At 44.0% G+C, this 26,872-nt stretch overlaps 1 protein-coding gene across 3 annotated transcripts in view; it reads left to right on the forward strand.

Annotated features, from left to right (window-relative positions):
• Nucleotides 1-26,872, forward strand: part of zdhhc20b (zDHHC palmitoyltransferase 20b) — a 75,071-nt gene that overhangs the window by 28,703 nt on the left and 19,496 nt on the right. For 2 of the 3 annotated variants that reach the window (XM_078402430.1, XM_078402432.1), the window contains exons 5-8: nt 3,251-3,320; nt 5,639-5,671; nt 6,572-6,692; nt 21,998-22,033. In XM_078402430.1, coding sequence (XP_078258556.1) covers nt 3,251-3,320; nt 5,639-5,671; nt 6,572-6,692; nt 21,998-22,033 — 260 coding nt within the window. The remainder of the gene's footprint in view (nt 1-3,250; nt 3,321-5,638; nt 5,672-6,571; nt 6,693-21,997; nt 22,034-26,872) is intronic. The other variant, XM_078402431.1, reaches the window with a different exon arrangement.

Consider the following 26,872-nt stretch of genomic DNA (forward strand, 5'->3'; position numbering starts at 1 on the left):
TAGCCTGCGATAAGATTCATGGATATGGTGAATTTTCCTACTGTACTTTGTTACCTGCCTGTCATGGATATATCTGCTGAAGAAGCATTGCTGGAGTGAATGTTGCAGGTTTCTTGTTGAAATAATTTTCATATTCACAGAGATGGCATCTTTCATCATGTAGTGCGGCATTTGCAGTAGGTAGAACGGTTGTACTGACCAACATTGGGTTTTTGTTATTGTCATTGCTTGTGAGTAGTGTAGTTTCACAGGGATCATTGCTGGGACCTATCTGTTGTAAAATAAGTGAATGACTTGTGTGTGAATGTAAGAAGCATGATCAGTTAGTTCGCACATGAGACAAATTAGTGATGTTGTTAAAGGTATGGAGGATGGTCTTCAGCTACATGATAATGTCTTGGGTTGAGAAATGGCAAGTGGAGTTTAATACAATTAAACGCAAGGTGATGCATTGAGAACTGTCATTGAGAGTTCCAAAGTTCGTAAATGACTGCTGGGGTGTTAATATGTTTTTATAAAAATTCTATGCTATGCTATGCAACTATCATGCAGCCTTGCCAGGTCAGAATAAACTGATGTCCATTGCATAATCCATTCTGTAACTTGTCCATGGCAATTTTAATTATATTGGTAACGTGTTTAATTTACTGTTAAAAGTCCTGAATTCAAAATCTTCCAGGCCATCTTTATAAATTGTGAACTTTTAATGGTTTATGTTTTATTCTTAATTGTTTACTGTATGTTGTGTTGTTACTTGCGAGCAAATCACCAAGGCAAATTCCTTGTATGTATACATACTTGGCTAATAAAATTTATTCTATTACTCAATTATTTAATTATTCCTGCCACCAGTTTCATTATTCACAATTTAATATCGTGGAATCATAGTGGTGTCACACTGTATCTTGTTCAGTCTGGAATTTCCAACCGTATTTATTACAATGACAGAATACGTCCTTACTTGTAACATTGATCAACTCCACCCTAGCTTTTCCTCCTAAGTAGCATGAATGGTAAATAACTAGTCACAATTTTACAAAGGTAGGTAGCTTCTTTGTGACTTTTTGAAAAAATCATTAAAACTGTAAAGAGTGCATTGGAAGTTTTGATCAAGGTGCCTTGCTGGTAGATATAGAGAAAGACATAAATATTAGCCAACCAGTGACTTGAAAGGCATATGCAGTTCTTCTGCATCTGCTTCATTCTTTGTTTATCTATTATGAAATGGTCTCATTCAATGCTCTATTGTGACAAATCCAAAATAAAGAAGGATATCAGCCACAATGGCTTTATGAATGGGAAGAACATGACAAGTGTTCTGGGCAGCAGGCTCGGTCCAGGGTGAAATGGTGCTATATAAATTGGTTAGCAATATTTAATCGTAAAAGAATGAACAATTGGCGAAAGAGGATACATTATGTGGATTCTCCAGAATCTAAACATAGCACAAAAAGTAAGGAAATTTGTGTTTGGTAGATTATTTCTTTGTTGTAACAATGCTTCTTGGCAATAAATCTTATACCGTTGGAAAGCCTGTTTATTTCCCTTTTAAATGGTGCCACATTTGTAAGGAACATGCATTTGTGGGATGAGCAGCAGAGCTGAGTATGTGGGTTGCGCCCATGAAAAATCTGCCAAATCTTCTCTGCCAATGCCAAACAGCTTATTCTGCCATTGACTCTTGTTCGGTGTTGTTTGAAACAAGAAACAAGACATATTGGCAATTTAACAATTTATTCATTTAATAAACAGGAGCCTCAGTAGCGTGTGGAAGAACCATATACAGCCACAACAGCCTGGCACCTCCTCCTCATGCTGGTCACCAGCCTGGTCACACACTGTTGTGGGATGGCATCCCATTCTTCAACCAGCATTTGTCGCAAGTCAGCCAATGTGGTTGTGTTGGTCACTCTGGCACGAACAGCACGCCCAAGCTGATCCCACAAGTGTTCAATGGGGTTGAGGTCAGGACTGCTGGCAGGCCATTCCATCCTCTCCATTCCCAAATTCTGGAGGTAGTCTCTGAGAAACCCTGCTCTGTGGGGGCGAGCATTGTCATCTTGGAGGATAGAGTTCGGTCCCAGACTATGGAGATATGGGATTGCCACTGGTTGCAGAATCTCATCTCGATATCTCTCTGCATTGAGATTGCCTCCAATGATGACAAGCCTCATTTTTCCAGTGAGGGAGATGCCGCCCCACACCATCACACTGCCTCCACCAAAAGATGTTACTCTATCGATGCAGCAATCAGCATAGCGTTCTCCACGTCTTCTCCACACTTTGACCCTATGATCCAACTGCCATAGGCAGAATCTGGACTCATCGCTGAACATAACGTTCCTCCACATGTTCAGGTTCCAGTGCACGTGTTGCCGACACCAGCGCAAACGGGCCTGACGGTGAAGGGCAGTCATGGCAGGCCTCCTGGAAGCCCTATGAGACCAGAGATCGGCTGCGTGCAGTCTGTTCCGAATTGTCTGGGCAGAGAGCCGTCGGCCATATCGTCCTGCAAACCTTGACTGCAAATCTGTAGAAGACAGCCTACGGTTCCTAAGTGCTGACAGGGTGAGGAAACGGTCTTCTTCGGGTGTTGTCTTCTTGGGACGCCCACTTCGCGGCCTGTCTCTGACATCCCCCGTTATATGGAACTTGGCCTTCACTTTGGAGATGGTGCTAGGGCTCACTCCAAATAATGCCGCAACTTGGTTTTGCGGGACACCAGCTTGAAATTGCCCTATCGCACGGGCCCTATCCAGATCAGTCAAACGTGACATGCCGATTCTTGGAGCAGACACCTACTGACCACTGTAGCAGGGCCCATGCTCACAGATGCTGCCAATCAGGTGCCAATCAGGCACCTGATTGTCAGCACCTGGGGGTACCAGAAGCTCAAAACAAGAGTCAATAGAAACAGCAGAATAAGCTGTTTGGCATTGGCAGAGAAGATTTGGCAAATTTTTCATGGGCGCAACCCATATACTCAGCTCTGCTGCTCATCCCACAAACGCATGTTCCTTACAAATGTGGCACCATTTAAAAGGGAAATAAACAGGCTTTCCAACGGTATAAGATTTATTGCCACGATGCATTGTTACAACAAAGAAATAATCTACCAAACACAAATTTCCTTACTTTTTGTGCTATGTTTAGTATGTTGATGAGATATAAATGTACATCAATTACATATTGCTTTTTTTTCCTTGATAACTTGTTTTATTCAAATTCAAATTACTTTCTCTTTCCCCAGCCATCAGGTACTGTGATCGTTGCCAACTAATTAAACCAGACCGATGTCATCATTGCTCTGCCTGTGACATGTAAGTTGATTGTATCCATTTGGAAGTTTAAAGTGTTTGGTTTTTGGAGAACAAATAGTTGGAAATGTATCACTTGCTCCAAAAACTACTGAGTCTATATTCTACAATCAGTCTAATACTAAACAAAACTGTGCTGTATTCATTTCCAACATTTTGGAAGTGGATGGAGTGCTGAAATGTAGCTCTCTGGCTCTGAATTTTCACACGATAAGTTCTCAATTTAGAACAACAGGGATGCACAACCTGGGGATGACATTTTATATAGCTTTTCAAATAATTCAATTCATCTTGCAGATTTTTGTAAAGGTAGTTCTATTGTTTCACCTTATAAAGAGATTGAGAAAATTACGACTAATGCTAGGGTATCATTCTCATTAATTTTATGTGCTTGGTGTGAAATTTCAACCTTAAGATTTGTTGCAAATCTGTTTCTGAAATATGAAGCGGGGTTCACTCATGGATATAATTGATATTGTTTAAGTATGTTGAGTGTTGTGGTTAAGGCACTCTTTTTGCTGCTGCCCTTCCTTGGGTGCAGGTCCCAGTCTCAAGTGTAGTACCAGGTGCAAACATAAAGATAGCTTCACTCTTGGTGGTACATGGAAATTGTCTCCATTAGTTATCCACTATTTGAGGGCAAAATATCCCAAAATGGCCTTTCCAAGAAAAGGTGGTTCCCAGCCAGTGATTCTGTCCCTGCTGCTTCGACTAAAGATGACCAGCTGCCCTTAATTGTGCTTTCTAAATGTTGTTATTCGCAGAACATCTTTAAACTCTAAATCGTCTTAAGTGTATCAGATAGCTTTTAATTTAGCTGTTAATTGCCTAGAATATTTGTCAATTATAAATAATTGCTGTCAGGCTGTAAAATTCTGAGATGCTTGTCTGCATTCAGCTGATGGATCATGTCCACCATACTGAAAAGCAGTTAAAAGAAACGTGCAGCAGCTACTGGCAACCTACAACAGCATGCATGATAAACGTTAATCAATCTACATGTGTGAAGGCAAAACAAACAAGTTAAAAAGTGCTTTGAAACAGGATAAAATTACCGGTAAATGGCATTAAAAAGGAAGGGATAGCTGCTTTTTTTTCTGCTCTTAATTTCACATGGTCTATTTTTAAAATGTTTTTCATGTGCAGATTCGTCCATTTCTGATGACTGTAACGATAACGCCCCCCACAAATGCTGACTAATTTGACTGTTTCCAGCATTCTCCAAATAGAATAACCTCTAATCATTAAGATGCTTCTGATGAATAATAATCATCAGATTCCATTTTCTATTCCATCTCAAAATGTAATGTATTTTAAAAACATATTTCTCAATACCAAATCAATGTGCCATGTGACTCCAGCTGAAATAAAAGATACTTTTTATTGTTGATTCAACAAACGTTTTACTTTTGTCACAGCAGTAGGACTACATATTCTTTGCTGAACCTGGAAATAAACTCTTAAAATACTCGAGTATGTTTCAAATGTTTGCCTGCAGTGACATTTCAAACATTAATCTCATTGCATTGTTTACAGCGCATGATAGCTCTTGTGTATTCTGATGAGTATTTATCTTTCAACTTACATTCAAAATAGAAGTTTTAGTCATTTATTTTATTGCTCTTTATGGAACCTCCCTGTTCATAAATTAGCCTCCATAGTTCATTGTATGTAAATTACTTTGGTCCACCCAGATGTATTTATATCCAAGTTCTCTTTTCATTGTTTTTCCATTGAGGTACTCGAAGTATTAGAAAGGAAATATTTATGAAGAGAAAAATGAACTGTTACAATGGCACATTTTGTACGGTATCTGAATTTACCACAATTAAAACCTAAACTGCCAAACAAGTAAACAGCCTTTGACACCTACTGCTTGCAGATTGGCCTGAATCATAAGTTTAGGAATCAGTCTAATTTCAGGAGGTTATGTGACTTTGCACCAGTGTTAACTTTTTGATGGTCGAAGTACTGAGAGCTTGCATAAAATCTGAATTTGCTACAATTAAGAACAGCCAGAATGAGACTTTTACCATATGTAGAAAATGAAGCGAATAAACAGAAGCATCACATAAAGTCAGACCTCAAACTAATTCACATGCTGTTCACTATCTGGTCAGAAAAACAGAGTCATTGTACAAATCTCAGTCCTGATGCAGGATCTCGACCCGATATGTCAACCATCCCTTTACCTGCACAGATACTACTCGGCTTGCTGTTCCTCCAGCAGTCTCCCAAGACTCGTACAAAACCACTAAATTTGCTCAATTAAAAAAAAAAATGTTAGTATTGTCCTAATTTTTATTTTTGTTTTAAAACAGGTGTGTATTAAAAATGGATCATCATTGTCCTTGGTACGTTGCTCAAAACAATATACATTTTAATTATATTTAAAGTAACAGACAACACAGTTATTGAAATGTGCTCCTTTCACAGAAATGGAAAATTTGTGTGCTGGACAAGGCGGGATTGTTTTAAAAAGATCAAAGATATATAGAATTTAATTTGAGACTGAAAATAAAATAATTTTTGGATTATTTATCTGTGTAACTTTATTTCAGTATTAAATAGTAAGTTTTATCAATTGTAAAAACAGTTTATGGTATCTTGGAATCAAATATAAAATGTTTTATTTTACGCTTTTCATAGGCATGACCATAAATTATTGCTTCTTGGAACAGGGAATGCTGAGTCAATTTGAAACTTACTTAACCATATAACTTTTCTAAAATAGTATTGTGATGCTATTTATGAAAAAAGCACAAAATACCATGGGGAAATGTATTCTGTCTTCATCATAGGACACTGTCGAGGGCAACTTTATTTTCTAATTTGTGATATTGAAGATGCAAAAACTTGCCCAAAGAATCTCAGTTTTTATTGGGGCAAAAAAAACCATTGGCTGTTAACTGTGGGCACTGAAATTTATCAATCAGTTCAAGGGTGTATTCATTTATTTGCCAGTGATGATACTAATAAAGCCTAATAACAGGTTTTTCCTCCACTCAAAGATCATTTGGTGTAGGAGACTAGATGGACAATTGGGTTATAGTTGATGTAGTGGAAAGCAGTGGAAAAATTAAGAAGAAATTTATATTTCGGGAAAGGTGGTGCACTTCTGTATGTTCAGAGTTTTTAAAATATTTGCATGATATTATTAATTTATACATATCAATGGATAATGTGATATTATTTAAATGAATTGGAATGTAGATATGTATTGCCTAATAACATGTATTTTCTTTCCCTGTCAGGGTGAATAACTGTGTGGGATTTTCGAACTACAAATATTTTATGCTTTTTTTAGCATATTCTCTGTTATATAATTTATTCATTGCAGCAACGGTGCTACAATATTTCATCAAGTTTTGGACAGTAAGTTAAACTTTATCATGGCTTCTTTTCTGTTGCATAATCCATTGTATGTTTTAATAATTTCATTTTGGAGTTTATTCTCCAATTTTCAATATATATTTAGATTTTTGTTAGTCTTGATGAATAGCTCCGTAGATTGGAAAAGCAGTGATTAACAACATTGAAAGCCTCCCGCCCAGAAGATTGAGAATTAATAGGATAAAAGCCAATAAATCTTTAGGATCTGGCAGCTTTCATCCCAAGATTTTGAAAAAGGTAGCCAAGATCTTGTACAAGCCTGGTCTCCCTACCTGAACCATGATGTTTTTGTGATGGAAAGAGTTCAGGAAGGTTCGTTAGATTGTATTTTAGGATGGGGGCTTTGTTTTATGAGGAAAGATTAAGAAGACATATGTTATTTTGAGGTTAGAAAAGAAGAGAAAATCTCATTGAAACGTGTAATGGTCTGGACATGACATGCAAGATGTAGAGAGGATTCATCTAGAAACATGTGACAGTCGCAAAATAAGGAGTTGGCTATTCGGAATTAGTGAGAAAGTATCTCTTCACCTAAAGGGTAGTGAATTTTTGAAATTGCCTATCCATGAGGGCTGTGGAGTCTCAATAAATTCAGTACAGAGTTTGAAAGATTTTTGGATATTAAGAAAATCAGGGGACATTAGTTTATGTAAAAATTGCCCGTTGCTCGAAATACACTGCTGACCCAATATGAAATCTGCGATATTGCATTTGATATGCTAAGTAGTACCTATGGTAAATTAGTGTCTTTGGAAAACTTTAGCGATCATTAAGATGGTACAGATTGAAATATTACCCCATATTTTGGACACAAAGCTGGTGTCAAGCACTTCAAGCTCTGGTTTAGAATGGATTCAATAGTCAATAGACTAGGCCATTCGCCCCTTCGAGCCAGCACCACCATTCAATGTGATTATGGCTGATCATTCTCAATCAGTACCCCGTTCCTGCCTTCTCCCCTTACCCCTGACTCCGCGATCCTTAAGAGCTCTATCTAGCTCTCTCTTGAAAGCATTCAGAGAACTATTGCTCTTTAAAAGAGTCCCATTCCTCTGGCTTCCCGCTCTTCTATGTTATACTTATTCTCTTTTTTTTTTGTTGCTGTCTTTGACTTCCCTTGTCAGCCACGGGTGCCACTTACTCCTCTTAGAATCTTTCCTCCTCTTTGGGATGTATTGATCCTGCAACTTCTGCATTATTCCCAGGAATACCTGCCATTGGTGTTCCACCATTCAAATCTGTTCCAGCAATAAACCTGGGCCAAAACAGTGGGCACTGGTGTTATGCTAATATATATTTTTTGGGTGTATTAGTCATACTTAAGATTGGCAATTTCAGATAAATTGCAGATGGTTTGGGGCATAGTAAGTAGTGAATTGAGACTTTGGAACCACAGAGGGAGATCTTTATGCTTTCTGACAAGGTCCTAAATATGAAAGTTTAATGTCTAGCCCTCTTTTCCATCCAGCCAGTTGAATCAAGAAATGCAAACAATACAACTAAATTAAAATCCACGATTTAAATGCAGTTATCATGGGTGACTGTAATATACATATAGATTGAGCCAACCAAATTGGTAATAGTGCTGAGGAGGAGGATTTCCTGGAATGTATACGGGACGGGTTTTTAAACCAATATGGAGAGGAACCGACTAGAGGGCAGGCCATCCAAGACTGGGTATTGTGTATTGAGGAAGGATTAGTTAGCGATCTTGTTGTGCAAGGCCCCTTGGGCAAAGGTGACCATAATGTGGTGGAATTCTGCATTACGATGGAGACTAACACGGTTAATTCAGAGACTAGGGTCCTGAACTTGAATAAAGGAGACTTTGAGGGTATGAGACGGGAAATGGCTAGGATAGACTGCCAAATTATACTTAAAGTGGAGATGCAATGGCAAAGATTTAAAGACTGCATGGATGAACTCCAGAAATTGTTCATCCCTATCTGATGACAAAATAAAACTGGGAAGGCGGCCCAACCGTGGCTGACGGGGGAAGTCAAGGATAGTGTTCAATCCAAGGAAGAGGCATATAAATTGGCCAGAAGAAGTGGCAAACCAGATGACTGGGAGAAATTTAGAACTCAATAGAGGAGGGCAAAGGGGGAAAAAAGAGCATGAAAGAAAGCTTGTGGGGAATATAAAAGCTAACTAAAAATTTCTGTAGGTATGTAAAAAGGAAAAGATTAGTGAAGACGAATGTAGGTCCCTTACAGGCAGAGACAGGTGAATTTATAATGGGAAACAAGAAAATGGCAGAACAGTTAAACAAGTACTTTGGTTCTATCTTCACTAAGGAAGACGCAAACAATCTCCCGGATATTAGGGGACCGAGGATCTAGTGAGAGGGAGGAACTGAAGGGAAACCACAATAGTCAGAAAATGGTGTTAGGTAAACTGTTGGGACTGTTGGCAGATAAATCCACAGGGCCTGATGGTCTACATCCCAGAGTACTCAAGGAGGTGGCCCTCGAAATCGTGTATGTATTGGTGATCATTTTCCAATGTTCTCTCGACTCTGGCTACCCTCCAGTCCACGGAAACTGATCCAATGTAACTCCACTTTTTAAGAAAGGAGGGAGAGAGAAAATGGAGACATATAGACCTGTTAGCCTTACATCGGTAGCAGCGCATTTGGAAAGCAGTGACGGGATCGGTCAAAGTCAGCATGGATTTATGAAGGGGAAATCATGCTTGACTAATCTCAGGATTTTTTGAGGATGTAACGTTTCCAAATACACAGGACAAAATGTTAGAAATCCAAAGTGCCAAATGTCAACTTTTTCCCAGTGGTAATGGGAGGCTTATGCACTCACCTATGCTCCTCCGATGTTGAGAAAGGCTAGGCAGACACGTCATTGGGGTTATCAAGTGGGTACCTACTTTCATCGACGTTTCGCTGATTGGACCCACGACGTCTCCAGTAGGCTCAGCAGTGCATTCTGGCGTCCCAGAACCAACCCCCTCTGCATCTGCCTAGCCGGATTATTTGGGAGACCAGATGGGGTCTTTCCTCTTCAGCCAGAGCCACTGGCTACTCCGCTCTGTCACCTGTGATGTTTCCTTGATAGCCTGGCGTAGGGCTTGTCCGCTGATCCCCAGGTCCTTCATCAGTCTTACGGTAGATGTTGCCACAAATCCTCGACATCCAACTTCTACCGGGCAGATCTTTGCTCTCCAGCCCCGCTGTTCTGCCTCCGCTGCAAGGTTTGTATAGCGCAGTTTCTTCCTTTCAAAGGCTTCCTGCACAGCATCATCCCAAGGGACTGTGAGCTCCACAAAATACACCATGCGCTGAGAGTTGGACCAGAGGACAAGATCAGGCCTCAAGTTGGTGATGGCTATCTCTGGTGGAACTGTAAGCCGTTGGTCCACATCCACCAGCATCTGCCAGTCCCGGGCTGCCTCCAGCTGTCCAAATCTTGTCCTTGGTGGAATTTTCCGTTGCTTTTGTTCCCCCTCCCGAACAAAGGCAATTGGCATAACTGGGTTGGTTGTTCTGGGCGGCAAGGCATTGTTGGTTGTTCTCCTGCTTTCCAGAGTCGCTGCCAGGCATTTGAGCACTTGATTATGCCTCCAGGTGTACCGTCCTTGGGAGAGGCTTACTTTACACCCAGTGAGGATGTGCTTAAGCGTGGCTGGTGTTGAACACAGGGGGCATGATGGATCTTCGCCCAGCCATTGGTTGAGATTTTTTGGGCTAGGAAGGACATCATAGGTTGCCCGAATGAGGAAGCTTATCCTGCTCGCCTCCATCTCCCACATGTCCTTCCAGCTGATCTTCCGCTTTTCCACACTCTCCCATCTCATCCACTGGCCCTGTTTAGCTTGCGACACAGCCTTGGTACACCTACTCGACTCCTCCTGTCGGCGGACTTCGGCCGTGACCAACTTCCGGCGCTCCAGTGAGGATGCCTTGTTCCAGCAAGGTCGCTTTCCGCCAAGCCCCAAGCCACTTCGTCCGTGTTGGACTTGCCCAATCATGTCGCCTTGGTGGAGAGCAGATTTTGCCTGCTGTGTCGCATTCTTAGCCGTCCACTTCCTTCCTGTTGCCAGGGTTGGGGCAGCAGCTCGGATGACAGTGTCCCTCGATTCTGCCAGGGTCATCTCTAGTCTGACTTTAGTGCACTTGAACTCCTCTGTGAGGCTAGAGAGAGGCAGCTGAAGTACCCCCTGACCGTACAGGCCTACGTTGCTCAGGCATCGAGGAACATCTAACCGCTTTCTCACAAAAGAGCTGATTGTTCTTTCCATCTTCTCAACTCTTGTGAGGGTGATGTCATACATGGTTAGTGGCCACATAAGGCGAGGTAGTAACCCAAACTGCAGTCACCAGATTTTCAGCTTTCCAGGCAACATGGATCGGTCGATGTTTGCTAGACCTTTGATGATTTCTTGCCTCAGCTCATTTGCCTGATCAGTATCCTTCAGTTTAGAGTCATACCATCTCCCCAGACTTTTGATTGGCTTCTCTGACACAGTTGGGATTGGTTCTTGATCAATGAAAAACTGTTTGCCTTTGATTATAGAAATGCTTCTTGATTTGGATGGCTTAAATTTCATTCTAACCCCCAGTGATGTTCTCTTGAAGCTTCCCTAAAAGGCGCCTGGTGCAAGGTGCTGTTGTTATGATTGTTATGTCATCCATGTAGGCCCTGATGGGTGGTAGACGGACTCCAGACTTCAGCCGCTCGCCTCCCACCACCCACTTGGAGGCCCTTATGATGACTTCCATAGCCATTGTAAAAATCAATGGGGAGATGGTACACCCTGCCATTATGCCAATCTCCATGCAGTGCCATGTGGTGGTAAAGTCTGGCGTGGTGAAACACAGCTGCAGATCCTGAAAATAAGCCTTGACAAGGCTTGCGATGGTCTCTGGTATCCTGAAGAAGTCAAAGGACGCCCACAGGAAACTGTGAGGGACAGTTCCGAACGCATTGGCAAGGTCAAGGAAAACGACATGCAGATCTCTCTTTTCTTTTCTTGCAGTCTGGATTTAGTGCCAAATCATGCTGGTATGTTCGAGACATCCAGAGAACCCTGGGATGCCTGCTTTTTGGACTGTTGTATCCACAAGGTTGTTTCTCTCTAAATAGCTGGTCATCCTCTGAGCTATGATGCTGAAGAAGATTTTACCCTCTACATTGAGGAGACTGATAGGGTGGAATTGGCTGATATCTGTGGATTCCTTCTCTTTCGGAATCAGGACTCCACCTGCCCTGCGCCATGCTTTGGGTATAATTCTCTTCTCCCAAGCCACTCTCATTAGCCTCCACAGGAAGCGAAGAACATCAGGAGCACTCTTGTAGAGTCGATACGGAACCCCATTTGGCCCTGGGGCTGAAGATGCTCTTACCCGCTTTACTGTCTGTTCCATCTCACTCCACTTTGGAGGACTAATGTCCATCTGGTGCTCTGGTTGTTCAATTGGTGGAATGTCCGATGGAATAGCTGTCTTCAGGTGTCTTTTGTCATCAGCATGTATTCTTTTCAGATGCTCGTCTAGCTCCTGCCTTGATGTTTTCAGGTTTCCTCCCTTTTCTTTGATGAAAAGTGATTTTACGAACTTATAGGGGTCCTTGAAGAAGCGTGATCTCGTTCGTTCTTTCTTTTTTCGTGACTTCCGCAGGCATTCTGCTCGTCTCAGGGTTGCTAAACGGCTTTTGATGTTTCCCTGGAGAATGTTGATGCCCTCCTTCTTACTATCAGAAGCCTTCCTCCATTGCTTCTTGAGCTGTCTTCTCTCCCGGATTAGGCATTCCATCTCCTTTTGCCGTCTGGACTTGCTTTCCAAAGAGGGTGCCCTATCCTTTTCCTCCCTTACTCCATATCGCTCTGCTCCATAGCCATAGATAATGTCCCCCATCTTATCAAGCTTTCTTTCGACTGTACCCCTTACACCCTGTAGGATATTGGTCAGGTCTGCATTTATGGTCTCCCATTCTTTCTTCTCCAAGGCGCCAGGCCATTTCACGGGGGGTTTTCTTCCGCTGATCTTTTTCTCCATTGCTGGTTTTCGTGGCTGGATGGGCTCCATATTTTCCTCTGCCTGCATAATTGTGCTTGAGTTTCCTTCATCAGGGGGGCTGATGTCCTGCGAACTTTGGTGAGACTCCAGTCGCTGGACTTCATTCGACTGACTTGATTGACGAGTAGAATGGATAAGGGATGTGGTGTATCTGGACTTTCAAAAAGCCATTGACGGTCCCACACAAGAGATTAGTGTGCAAAATTAGAGCACATGGTATTGGCGGTAGGGTATTTACATGACTAGCGAACTGGTTGGAAGCAAAGAGTAGGAATTAACGGGTCCTTTTCAGAATGGCAGGCAGTGACTAGTGGGGTGCCGCAAGACTTGGTGCTGGGACCCCAGTTATTTACAATATATACTAACGATTTAGACGAGGGAATTGAATGTAACATCTCCAGGTTTGCGGATGACACAAAACTGGATGGCAGTGTGAGCTGCGAGGAGGATGCTATGAGGTTGCAGGGTGACCTGGATAGGTTGGGTGAGTGGGCAGAAGCATGGCAGATGCAGTATAATGTGGATAAATGTGAGATTATCCACTTTGGTGGCAAGAACTGGAAGGCAGATTATTATCTGAATGGTGTCCGATTAGGAGAAGGGGAGGTGCAACGAGACCTGGGTGTGCTTGCATATCAGTCACTGAAAGTAAGCCTGCAGGTACAGCAGGCAGTGAATAAAACTAATGGCCTTCATTGCGAGGGATTTGAGTTTAGGAGCAAGGAAGTCCTACTGCAGTTGTACAGGGCCCTGGTGAGACCGCACCTGGAGTATTGTGTGCAATTTTGGTCTCCTAATTTGAGGAAGGACATTATTGCGATTGAGGTTCAACAGGTTAATTCCCGGGATGGCGGGACTGACATATGATGAAAGAATGGGTCGACTTGGCTTGTGTTCGTTGGAATTTAGAAGGATGAGAGGGAATCTCAGAGAATCTATATACTACAAAAACTCAGATCTTGTATATTAATATATATATATATCTGTATGAAGCCTTCGGTGATTTCGGCAAAACGGTAAACCGCAGCACCACAATTTTTGCACCGCCTTAATCACCACTCTCCCGGCTGGTGCCAATTATATTTTTATTTAAATTGGTCTTATATTTTCTTACAGAAGTTTTAAAAGTTTAAACATTTAATTTCTAACCGATTTCTTGAAGGGCTTCAGCGTGTGACATCACAATACCCCTGTGAGATGAGCTCGCCCTGCCCCCCCCCACAACTCATGCAGATATATATAAATATATTGGTATGTATGTATATTTCTCTGAGAGACAAGTGGACCTGCAGCCAAAACGGTCAACCACAGCGCCACCTTAATCACCACTGTCCTGGCGACTGTTTATAACACGTTTTATTTACATTGGTCGTATATATTTTAAGTTAGAGACATTTTAAAGTTTAAGACTTTCATTTCTAAACACATTTTTTTAACGTGCTGTGCGTCTGACGTCACCAGAGAGGCACGCACGACCACTCCTCACTCGAACCAACAAGATGGACGCCGTTAGCGGAGCCGCCCGCCCGCAATCACGGGCTCCCCTCCCCTCACTCTCCCACACCCGGGGGACACTCCCGAGCAGGAGAAGATGGTCGGACTAATGGTCCAATCATCCGTCCCTTCAACCCACGCCACGGCGTCCTCGAGTTCCCCCTCCCGCCCGGGCCCAGCACCGTTACCGCACACAGGCCGCAGCGCAGCGGGCAGCTTCTTCTTCTCCTTCAGCGGCCGCTTCCTCCGATGGCGGCATCGACGAGGGCCACTGCCACCGATGGCCCGTCGCGACTTCACAAAGATGGCGGCCTCCTCACGCTCCGCCATTTTGGGCGTGCCCCCCGCCGCGCCTCTCTCCCCTCCCGACGCTCCCAGATCCGCTGCCGCCTGACTCGAGTAGTCCCACCTCCGCTGCCCGACTCCAGTAGTCGCACCTCCGCTGCCCGACTCGAGTACTCCGACCTCCGCTGCCCGACTCGAGTAGTCCGGTGCTCCCTCCTCCTCCCTGCACGCTCGGTAAGTGCCTTTCGCCGCCAACGGCTCCACGGAGGGGAGTGGACGTGGGGGGCGAGTGGGTGGAGGGTAGGAGGGGGGTGAGGGTAGGGGAGGAGAGAGTGGGGGAGGTGGGGGAGAGTGAGAGGGGCTGGGGAGGAGAGAATGGGGGAAGGGGGGGTGGGGAGAGTGAAAGTGGGGATGGGAGAGGAGAGAGTGGGGGTGGGAGGGAGAGTGGGACTGGGGAGGGCAGGTGGTGGAGGGAAGGTGGACAGTGGGGGTCAGGGAAGAGGGGGGGGAGGAGCAGAGAGCGGGGGTGGGAGGGAGAGTGGGACGGGAGGGGACAGCAGGGGTGGTGGGGGCAAGGTGGACAGTGGGGGTCAGGGAAGAGGGGAGAGGTAGTGGGAAGGGGGAGGGGACAGAGAGTTAAAGAGGGAGGAGGGTGGGGAGAGAAGAGGGGGGGGAAGGGGTGATGGTGGGGGGAAGAGAGAATGGGGGTGGGGGGAAGGGGACAGTAAGAGTTAATGGGGGTGAGGAGAGGAGAGAGGGGGTGTGGGGGGAAGAGGGACAGTGGGAGGGGATCAGTGAGAATGGGGTTGGGGCGAGTGGGTGGAGGGGAGGGTGGGGGTAGGAGGGCGTGAGGGTGGGGGGGAAGAGAGTCGAGGCGGGTGGTGGGTGAGGAGGGGTGGAGGAGAGCGGGGGGGTGGGGGACAGTGAGAGTGGCTTGGGAGGAGAGAATGTGGGTGGTGGGGGGGCAGAGTGGGGGAAAGGGGGGTGGGGGAGAGTGAGAGGCTGGGGGAGGAGAGAATGTGGGGGTGGGGGGAAGGGAGTGTGGGGGAAACGGGGGGTGGGGGAAACGGGGTGGGGGACAGTGCGAGTGGGGGTGAGAGGGAAAGTGGGACTGGGGAGGAGGGCAGAGTGCGGGTGGGGAGGAGGAGGGGTGGAGGGAAGGGGACAGCAGGAGAGGGGGTGGTGGTGGAGGGATGAGAGAGTGGTGTTGGGGGAGAAGGGGGGCAGTGTGGGTCAGGGAAGAGGGGAGTGGGGGGAGGTTGGGAGGAGCAGAGAGTGGGGGTGGGGGGAGAGTGGGACTGGGGAGGGGGACAGTGGGGGAGGGGGGTGGTGGTGGGGTGGAAGGGGACAGTGAGAGTGAAAGGAGGGGGAGGGTGGGGAGGAGAGAGGGGGTGTGGGGGAAAGGGGGATGGTGGTGGGGGGAAGAGAGTGGGGGTAGGGGGACAGTGGGGGTCACGGGATAGTGAGAATGCGGGTGGGGCGAGGGGTGAGGGTGGGGGGAGGCGGGAGGAGGGGTGGAGGAGATAGGGTGTGGGGGAGAGTGAGTGGGGCTGGGGGAGAGAGAGTGTGGCTGGGGAGGAGAGAATTTGGGGGATGGGGAGGAGAGAATTTGGGGGATGGGGAGGAGAGAGTGCGGGAAAGGGGGGGAGGAGAGAGTGGGGGAAAGGGGGGGAGGAGAGAGTGGGGGAAAGGGGGGGTAGGGGAGAGAGAGTGGAGCTGGGGGAGGAGAGAATGAGGGGGTGGGGGGAGGAGAGAGTGGTGGGGTGGGGGAGGAAGGAGTAGTGGAAAGGGGGGTGGAGGAGAGTGAGAGTGGGGGTGGGAGGGAAAGTGGGACTCGGGAGAAGAGCAGTGTGGGGTGGGGAGGAGGGAAGAGTGGGGGTGGAATGGAGGGGTGGGGGGAAGGGGACAGCAGGGGTGGGGGGAGGAGGGGGTGGTGGTGAGGGGAGGAGAGAGTGGGTGTGGGGGAGAAGGGGGAGAGTTGGGGGTAGGGAGGGGGGATAAGGGGGATTGAGTAGGGGGTTGAGGGTGCTACAACAATATAGGAGAGGCTTTGGGTCCAAGGCTCCTCGGTCGCACCCTCTCCCCTTCCCTGTACCGCCTTTAATTGCGCTCCCCCTCTGCTGGAGGAGCACGGCACCACAGTAAAGGAGAAAGAAGATGGCCGCTGGCAGGACGGTGTCCCTTTCCCCTACCCCACCCCATTCCCCCCTCCTCCACCCCATTCCCCTCTCCTTCACCCCATTCCTCCCCTCCTCACCCACCACTCCCCTCTCCACCCCCCCCCCCCCCCCCCTCCCCCATTGAGATTCATTTTATTTATTTTTAACAGACAATTTATTTTAAAGAAAAAACGTGTGAGGGGAGGAGGGGGTGGTGGTGGGGGGATAAGAGAGTGGCGGTCAGGGAAGATGGCAGAGTGGGGGGTAGGGAAGGGGGGGGATAAGGGGGATTGAGTAGGGGGTTGAGAGTGCTACACCAATACAGGAGAGGTTTTGGGTCCAGGGCTCCTCGGTCACACCCTCTCCCCTTCCCTGTACCGCCTTTGATTGCGCTCCCCCTCCCCTGGAGGAGCACGGCACCACAGTGAAGGAGAAATTAGATGGCCGCTGGCAGGACGGTGTCAGTGTCTCCCCCACCCCATTCCCCCCTCCTCACGCACCCCTCCCCTCTCCACAACCCGCCCCCCCCCCCCCTCCTCTCGCCCCCATTGAGATTCTGTTTTTTTTTAACAGACAATTTATTTTAAAGAAAAAACGCGATTTCCCCAGGTTACAATGGAAACCCTACGAGGACGGGCCCAATGGGCCCACTTGGTCTAGTAGAAACATATAACATTCTTAGAGGATTGGACAGGGTAGATTCAGGAAAAATGTTTCCGTTGTTGGGGGAGTCCAGAACCAGGGGTCAGAGTTTAAGAATAAGGGGTAGGCCATTTAGAACTGAGATAAGGTAAAGCTTTTTCACCCAGAGAGTTGTTAATCAGTGGAATTCTCTGCCACAGAAGGCAGTGGAGGCCAATTCACTGGATGTTTTCAAGAGAGAGTTAGATTTAGCTCTTAGCACTAAGGGAATCAAGGGATATGGGGAAAAAGCCAGAATGGGGTCCTGATTTTGGATGATCAGCCATGATCATGGCGGTGCTGGCTTGAAGGGCCGAACGGCTACTCCTGCAGCTCCTCCATTTTCTATGTTTCTATTATAATTTTAGGTGTGGACCAGGTATACATTATCCACACCTCACTTTTGATTTTGTAATACTGGGCTCTAAAATTTCAATTGATTTAGGTTTATTGTTGTCGCAAGTACTGAGGTATAGTGAAAAGCTTTGTTTTGCATGTTATCCAATCAAATCAGATAATACTATACATAAATACAATCAAGCCAGGACAGGATAGAGCAAAGGGAAGAATATATATTAAACATTGTAGGGCACCAGTTCAAGTGACAAAGTTCAATGTCCACGAAGGGGTGGAGATGATTCAGTAATATCCTAGCTTATGGAAGGACCATTCAGAAGCCTGATAACAGAGGGAAAGAAGCTGTTCCTGAGTCTGGTGGTGTATGCTTTCAAGCTTTATCTTCTGCCCAACAGGAATAGGGAGAAGAAGGGATGACTGGGTGGGAGAAATGCTTGAATAAGTTGGCTGCTTTTCTGAAGCAGCTTGAAGTGCAGATGGAATCAATGGTGGGGAGCCTGATCCATGTGATGCATTCATTTTTATTTGTATAAACTTAAATACCAGATTTTAGTGAGTGGTAAGATTCTAAATAGTTCTGCTGTAACACATGTTTCAATAACACAAAATGGATATGATATTAGTGATGAATTAGGGAACACTATTTGCATCACACAGGTCCAATATTTCCAAACAATATTTTCAATTACATTAGTAACACTTGAGTTAAATCACTTCTTGGATCATATCTAAAACCGTTATATTCCATTAAATAATGTTTAGCTAAACTTATTCTGAAACAGGTGAACCCAGCTCCCCAGGTGACTTGGTTTGATATGATACCAATCAACATAGATGAAGGGGATCTATGTTCTGATCTGGATTAGCTCCAAGGGTGCTAAAAATAAGATCCATGTGCTTGGGCAATTAATTGCAATGGCACATGGTGGAAAGATACAAGTGTGGACTTAAAGTAAAGTTATGTTGGAATCTAATGCAATGCCATATCATTAACTAGCCCAACTAATTAATGTTGGATTACCCATGTAAGGAATGACCAATTGGATAATGTACAAGAGGGATGCTGGTATCCTCAACCATACACCAGCATGGTACTGTGTTCAATAGGTAAATACCTCTGTTAAAATTTTGTTTTATGACACTGGTGGCATCCTTGGTGTTGTTCTGAAGAGAAACTCTGGAAGTCATTTGGGGAAATGGTATAAACTGCTTTCCATGTGTAACAGCTCTTCTGATCGTATCAGTCCAACTTATTCAAAGTATCTTATTTCTCTTGGCTAATGTTTCCTTCATTATTCCCAAAAAGGATGTAACATGTATTCTGCAGTCCTCATTATCATCAGTGCAGGAAACCAGCTTATTTGCCATGTACTCCTTTAGCGTTGTGCATCAGATATTAGTCCTCAGTCATGTAGCAGCAAAAATTGTGAGTGTCACCTGTTTGAATTATGCATTTTAGACAATGTTTAGATAGATGAAGTAACCCTTTGCAATTCAGTCTATTTTGAGTATGCTAACTCTCTTCCTTGTGTGGAAGTACAAATTGTTTTATTTTTATTGTAAGAGAATCCATTTGCAAATTTTACGTTTCAGAAATTGGTTGATAAACAAATGGGCATATCTAAATATTCACCTCTTTTAGTAGGTGAAATATTACAGTGTAGTGGTATTACATATCTGCTAATTTCTTCAGTGCTTTTTATATCAACCAACATATTCCTGGCAAATTTAATTGATTTTTTTTTTTTTAATATAGTGCTGACCTACATTCCAAATTTAATATACATAATAATAAAAAGCATAATTTCAGTGTAGTATTTAAATATAAATTAGACACAGTTACAAATACTGGCTCACAGTTTCAGACATTGGCGTATTGCTTTAAAAAAAATAGAAATATTATTTTATACATTGATTATCAAGTTGCAAAGGAAAAGTTAAACATTAAGAAATAATTAGACAGGTACCTTAACAGGACAGGTTTAGAGGGATATGGGCCAAATGCAGGCAGGTGGGACTAGTGTAGGTGGGACATGTTGACCCAGTGTGTGCAAATTGCAGTGGGCAAATTGGGCCGAAGGGCCTGTTTCCACACTAAGACTTATAACTCTAAAAGCCAAAACTAAATTAGAATACAGTGGCTTCTGGTACTGTATTCCCAGGTATATGAATGGTCTGATTTATGAAACTCTTTGACTACACATAAATACAAATTCTCCCATACATTTTCAAGGTAATAGTAATAATAATCATAAACTGTTTATTCATTAATGATTGACTGATTCACGAGTGTTATTGATTATTCAATGAAAGAATTGTAGCAAGTGAATGTTGATACAATATGGATAACTAAAAGTAGACTTTTCTTACTTAGAGAAATTGGCTTACGTAATGTTCTCAGGAACAGAACCCATGCATAACCCCAGGGAATGCCTGCATTGTAAACACAGCACATGGTTGCAGCAGGCATCAGGAGGACGTTGGCTGGTAAAATACTGAGGCATGACAGATAACATTTAATGTGGAGATGTACAAATCTGTGCATCAAGAGGAAAAATTATGAGAGGACATGAGTTACATTTACAAATGTGCGAAGGTTGAATTTAGTTTTTGTTTTAAATAAAACTTACTGGCTCCATGCCTATATTGATAGAGAGTACAGATAAAGCATAATTATTAATAAATTGCTTTCCATTTCTGGACATCACACTTTGGTAAAGATCTCAAGGCAATGGAGGGACTGTTTAAGAAATGTTTTAATTTCAAAGTATTTCACTTAATTGTCAGTGGAAGATGATATTTTCTTCTCAGAAATGTTACATAAAACAATCTTTGCAGCATACCAATTTATGGCTCTTAAATCTCTTGACAAACATTAGTTTCTTGTTGGTATTATTTACCTTGATTTAGTTGCCATATCATACTACTATCATTCAGTTCAAGTGAAAAAAAGTATAGATGCCATTGTTCAGTTCTAGTTTAGTTTAGAGATACAGCGAGGAACAGGCCCTTCGGCCCATCGAGTCCGTGCCGTAATAGCAATCCCCGCACACTAACACTACTCTACACACACTCGGGGCAATTCACACTTGTACCAAGCCAATTAACCTACAAACCTGGAGTCTTTGGAGTGTGGGAGGAAACCGAAGATCTTAGAGAAAACCCATGCAGGTCACGGGGAGAACGTACAAACTCCGTACAGACAGCACCCGTAGTCGGGATCGAAGCCATGTCTCCATCTCTGCAAGAGTTGTGGCACTCTACCGTTGTGCCACTGTGCTACCGTGGTGTACAACAATGCCAATTCAAGGCTGCACCCTCTAAATACCTAGTTCCCAGCTTAGTTAGCATGCTGCCAGTGCAGAGAGACACATGAAATATGTAGTGTCCAAAGCAATATCCGATCTCTCCTATAGAAACAAAAACTATTGGTAGTGTCTGTGGATCTTGTCTTTTGACCTTGTTGAAAATTATGGAATTGACACAATTTAAACCAATACATAAGAGAGCAGCAACTTAAAAGTTATGGATTATGTTAGAGGGCCTCTCTGATCAAAGTACTTTATGATTTTGCACAGAACTACCTATCCTGTTAAGGTTCAGATTGTTAACTTCAGTAATGTTTCATGGACTGGAGAAATAGGCTCCCTTACTGTTAAATTAGCAGCTAAGCTCATCTGGTAGCATTTTAAACTGAGTCAAACTCTTTTGTTCAATGTTGCAACAATTACTGTTACGCTTTAGTGCTTTCATCGCTGTTTGCTGACGTGTTCCCAAAGCACCACCTGTTTGTTCCTTCCCCAGGTCCTGCCTGGCCTGCTTAGGTACTCCAGCACTTTGTGTTTTGTTCTTCTAAACCCTTATCCTAAACAAAAACATCTAAAATTTAAAACTGTTCATTCATTTACTTTATTCTGTGTGACTGTCTTAGACTAGAAGTCCTGAAGATGCAAAGTGCTGGGCACTACCTGCAATTGTAGCTTGTAACAAACTCTAACACTTGCAGATAAAATGTACATTCAGAAATGTTGATGTATAGTTTCTGTGATAGCTTCACTATAAACATTGCATGCATATGCAGGAGCAAAAGTATCCTACTTCCAAAAACAGGTGACACAATAGGTGGCACAATTTTCAAGTAGATGGTTGTGTACAAATAGAATGTTGTACATGGACAATTCATGATTTTCCCATCCCATTCCATTCATGACTGTTTGCATGGCACATGAATTAATGAATTAATGTAGTTTTCATTAAAGTGTGTTTTTATTTGTGTATAGCTTTGTCGCAGGAAATCATCAGTGAATTGCCCTAAGGTAAAATGCCATTGCATTCCTTTTTTGGTGTTGAAATAGTGGAGATTAATTGCACTGTGCATTTAGCTTTGATTTTACAATTGCTTGAGGTCAATGATTCAGTATATGTTTTGTATGTGGACCTAATTCAGACGAACTATTGGCCTTTGGTTCCCTTGAGAAATTCCAACAGTGAGCTTTTTGTGGCTCAGCATATCCTGGTTTTCTGCACCTGAGAGATAGAAGTTTGAGATATGTGCAAACTCGGAAGTCAGTGCACCTGACTGCCTGGTCAATTGCTAGACATGCTGTTGAGTTCATGGAACAGTGATATGCTGAAGAGAAGGACCAAATAATCAAAGTAAAACAAGTCAAGCAGCTACTGCACTTAACCTTGTAGAAAGATGTAGGCATGGGCAGGCTTACATTCCAGTATGCTCCTGTAATCTGCCATTGTAGTCTCCTCTTCTGCAAGAGAGGAAGGAGTGTTGGGAAGTGTGTGGCAATGTCATGTATAATGTTCCAAAAGTAGTTGATTTGTCTGAAGTACGTGTATGAATGTTATGGGAATGCTTGTTTTGGGCAGATGAAATATGTTGCTATTTCTATTCACTTTTACTACATGTGAAATCATTGAATATCTTGTTACCTCAAACTGAGTCCTCTGCTTTATTGAGGACAATTATCTATGTTTCTGTCTCCGAGAGAGGCAGGTTCCATATTTGCACTTAATGGCTTCCTTCAGCCACAAATGTGGTTCACCTCCTTATAAATCTCCACATCTTACGAAACGATATAACTTTATTTATCCCAGAAGGGAAATTGGTCTGCCAACAGCACAACCATATACATGAAACATAAAATTAAAGTGATGAGTGGAACTCCAAGATTTGGGATGTGCAAAGATTGAGGGGGGGGGTGAAGAGGAGTCAGTCTACCCCACGACAGAAGGGGAAGGAGTTGTAAAGTTTGCTAGCCACAGGGAAAAAGGATCTCCTATGATGTTCTGTGCTGCATCTTGGTGGAACCAGTCTGATGTTGAAGGTGCTCCTCAGGTTGACCAGTGTGTCATGGAAGGGATGAGCTGTATTGTCCAAGATGCTCTACATTTGAGGAGCATCCTCTCCTCCAAGACCATCTCCAGTGAATCCAACTCCATCCCTAGGACGGAGCCAACCTTCCTGATGAGCTTGTTAATTCTGTTGGCATCCGCGGCCTTCGCCCTGCTACCCCAGTACACGACAGTGAAGAAGATGGCACTGGCCACCACCGATTGGTAGAATATCTGCAGCATCTTACTGCAGACATTGAAAGATCTTAGAGCTTTATCTAAGATCTCTGTGAAAGCGAGGAGAACTTTCTCCAGTGCCTGCGCTGCTGTTACTGAGAGTTCTCCAAAGCTGCACAAGAAGTGCTGGAGTAACTGTGGTCCTGACCAGCTGAGTTACTCTAGCACTTTGTGTCCTTTTTTGTAAACCAGCATCTGCAGTTCCTTGTTTCTGCAGGAATTTCTGGTAGTAATTGGTTAAGTGGTCGCTTTTCATTGCTGCAGGCATAATATCTGTTAATACTGGTCAATTTCAGCAGTTGCTCTTGACATGCTTTTTACCACATTGAAGATTTTAAAAAAGCAATTTTACCTACTGTGTCCAGACCACACAAATATTTGCATGAGTTGTATGAATTTGTTATAAAGATGTTTTACGGATGTTACACTGGACCAATACAATACAGCATGGACCAGATTTTAGAATGGAGAGAAGTTCTTTGTGGAGTTAGATGCTGTCATTTCCAGAGGCCAAGAATAGCTTATGCAAAAGATCCGTAGGATTTAATTGGAAGAACCCTTCAAGTCCTTTGCCACCTACAAATGACCTGTCACTCTTAAAGGTGTTTTGGGAGATAGACTTGTTTCCAAAGGCTAACGTTAATGAAGAAGCAGAGTAGATCAAGGCGGAATCTGCATCACTGCAGGGAGTTTGTGGCAAATTGGTGAAATCCAGTCATGAACTGAGAGTTGAGGAGCAACTGGTGTTCAGGGCTATATCAGTTGGAGGGTGGGAGAAGAGAAACAAATAGCGTTCAGGATGGTCTATTGTGGGACCTGTCGTCGCCGATCAACTGGACTCTGACAACTTGCATTCATTTTCCAGGCACACTTTATTTACTTGTGCACAAGGAGAGCAGTACAATCCCAGTTACTGTACTACTCTGAAATTACAATCAAAACAGTCAACCTTTTATATAGATTTTGACCCTTGAAATTGTGTGCACTTCCTAATTTTTTATCATCAATAACAATACGTTCTCAAAACATTAATATACAAATGCAATAACACTAATACAAGTAAACCTACATGCTATTTAATTAAATAATTTTTAATATCAAGAACCTTGTAGAAATACCCATACGTCAATGAAAACCTATCAGGAACATTGATGTGCGTCAATGAATGCCTAACGGTTGTTGTGCTGTCCAGCTATCTTAACCTTTGTCATACTGCAGCTTCCACACTTCCACCCTTTTGTCCTGTAAAGGACAACATAAGGTTTTGCTAGAGTTCAATAGCACAGACTTTCTGGAGCTCGGTAGTGATTATGTCAGAGGTGCTCGGTTGTTGGATCATGATGGAAAGGGCTGTTCTCTGAACTCCACAGAGTGATTTTAAACATTAGATTCAATCGAATGCTGCAACCAGTGGGAACAAAGCCCCTACGCCCACTGTATGATAGAGGTTCCGGAACTCCCAGCCGGGAATGAAGACAGCTAAAGAGTTCCCAGGGTGAAGAAAGGCTTTGGTGTAGTTCCCTCCCAATCTTCTTGACTTTGTCGGCCTCATTCTGAATGTATGTGGCTAAGTCAGTGATGTATTCAATGCATCGGGAGTGTACATGCAACACTCCCAAACAATAACGGCACAAGTACCACCTTCCTTGGCCAACAGGAAGTCTGATGTTAACCAGTTCTGAGGTGCCACAGTGCGAATCACTACTATCTCAGCCGTAATGCCTGTAATAGCCCGGCTGGTATCCTGTAATGGACACAAAATGCTGGAGAAACTCAGCGGGACAGGCAGCATCTCTGGAGAGAAAGAATGGGTGACGTTTTGGGTCGAGACCCTTCATCAGACCTGTAATGCCTGGGTTGTCTCATTGGCCAACTTATCCATTGCCTGACGCCATATGGATGCTCTCACAAGCAAGTCGCAGGCCCCCAGAATGGGGCGCTTTATCCACAATGGTTCATCCTCTGTGATCGCTCTTTGATGGCAGCCTTGCACAGCTGGATGTGGAGAGAGCGATTGCAATTGGTACATATATGGTATCACATCGACCAAGGAACAGCACCCCTTTCAAATACATAATTCAGGCCACATGCTCCATTTGGAAAGGGACATCCCGGCAGCCAGGGCGAAGCCCTGGGGTACGCAATCCATTATAGGAAGGCTGATACCATCCCTCAAAGCAGTTGAAAGGACAGGGCTCATCCTCATTTGTAGTGCAGATTCCTGTGCCCCTCGACTGATGTTATCAAAGTAGAGAACGGATTCAAGTTCACTCTGATTAAGGGCTAATGACTGCATTGGCACTCCTCCTTATGAATGTGTGGGTACCCTAGAACATATCCAACATCTCGACTGATTAGAACACTGAGCATATTCGTTACTGAGGTGTAAAAAGGAATTGTGTCGGAACAAAAACAAGATCCAGAATATCCCAAACCTAGCATGCATGGTGGTTACTTAAAAGTCCCAAATAATCAGAGAACTCAAGTAGTCCTTATCTCCGGAGTTTTCCTTGCCACTGGTTTCCTGGTCCAGTGGTGCAGCGGGTTTAACGTGCAATGCGTGGACCCAAATCGGCTTCCCTTGAACCTTCACCGAAGGGGATATGCTTAGTCAGCAGCACTTGGTGTGGACCTTCCCACAGGGGCTCAAGGTAATTTTCCCATCGGTAGGATTTCACGAATACCCAGTCTCCTGGCTAGCAGGTATGCCACTCCGCAGTCGTCACGGCCTTCTGGGCTTCAATCACCTGCTGATGGAAACTTTTAAGAATTCATATTAGTGCCTCACAATAATGCAACATGCCTTCACTCATGGTGTGGATGTCCATCTGTTTGACAGAGAGGGGAGGAGCGACTGGTAAGCACATGGGATGTTCCCAAATACTACCTCGTGTGGAGATAGGTCCGTTACTTGGTTCGGTGCATAACACATTGTCATGAGGGCCAACAAAAACATATCTGGCCACTTTAGTCCAGTCTCCTCACACAAATTGGCCAATTTATTTTTCAGGAATTTATTTTGCCGCTCCATTTGATTGTGGGTGGTGTAAGGGGTTTCTGCGCCGAGCTTTCGCCCGACCTAAGGTCCCCGTGCCTTGCTCTGATCCCTTGACCAGGCCGTGCACACTGGTTCCCCGTGAGCGGTTCGACCCACTCACCCCTTACGGTTCTAGACACTGGGCTTAGATGCAGGAGCTCTTATAGTGCAGAAAAAATTCAACCAGACCAGATTTTAAAACCAGGGTTTAAATGAAAAAGGCTTTTATTCAGCACTTGGGACTATTGTCCATGAATACTTATACAGTTCTATAATACATGACTATGAAACACATACCGAATCACACGAATACTTATAACTATGAATCATAAAACACACACAGTTCTATAAGACATATACACGAATACCTTTTACTTATGAATTCTTAAACACAGTTCTGCAAGACACATACACGAATACCTTTTACTTATGAATTCTTAAACACAGTTCTGCAAGACACATACACGACTGTAAGATGGGGAACGCACGACGCATCGCAACCTTGACCAACACATATTTTAGTACACACCCAACG

This window comes from Rhinoraja longicauda, chromosome 7 (assembly GCF_053455715.1).
Source record: "Rhinoraja longicauda isolate Sanriku21f chromosome 7, sRhiLon1.1, whole genome shotgun sequence".
NCBI classification, from domain to species: domain Eukaryota; kingdom Metazoa; phylum Chordata; class Chondrichthyes; order Rajiformes; family Arhynchobatidae; genus Rhinoraja; species Rhinoraja longicauda.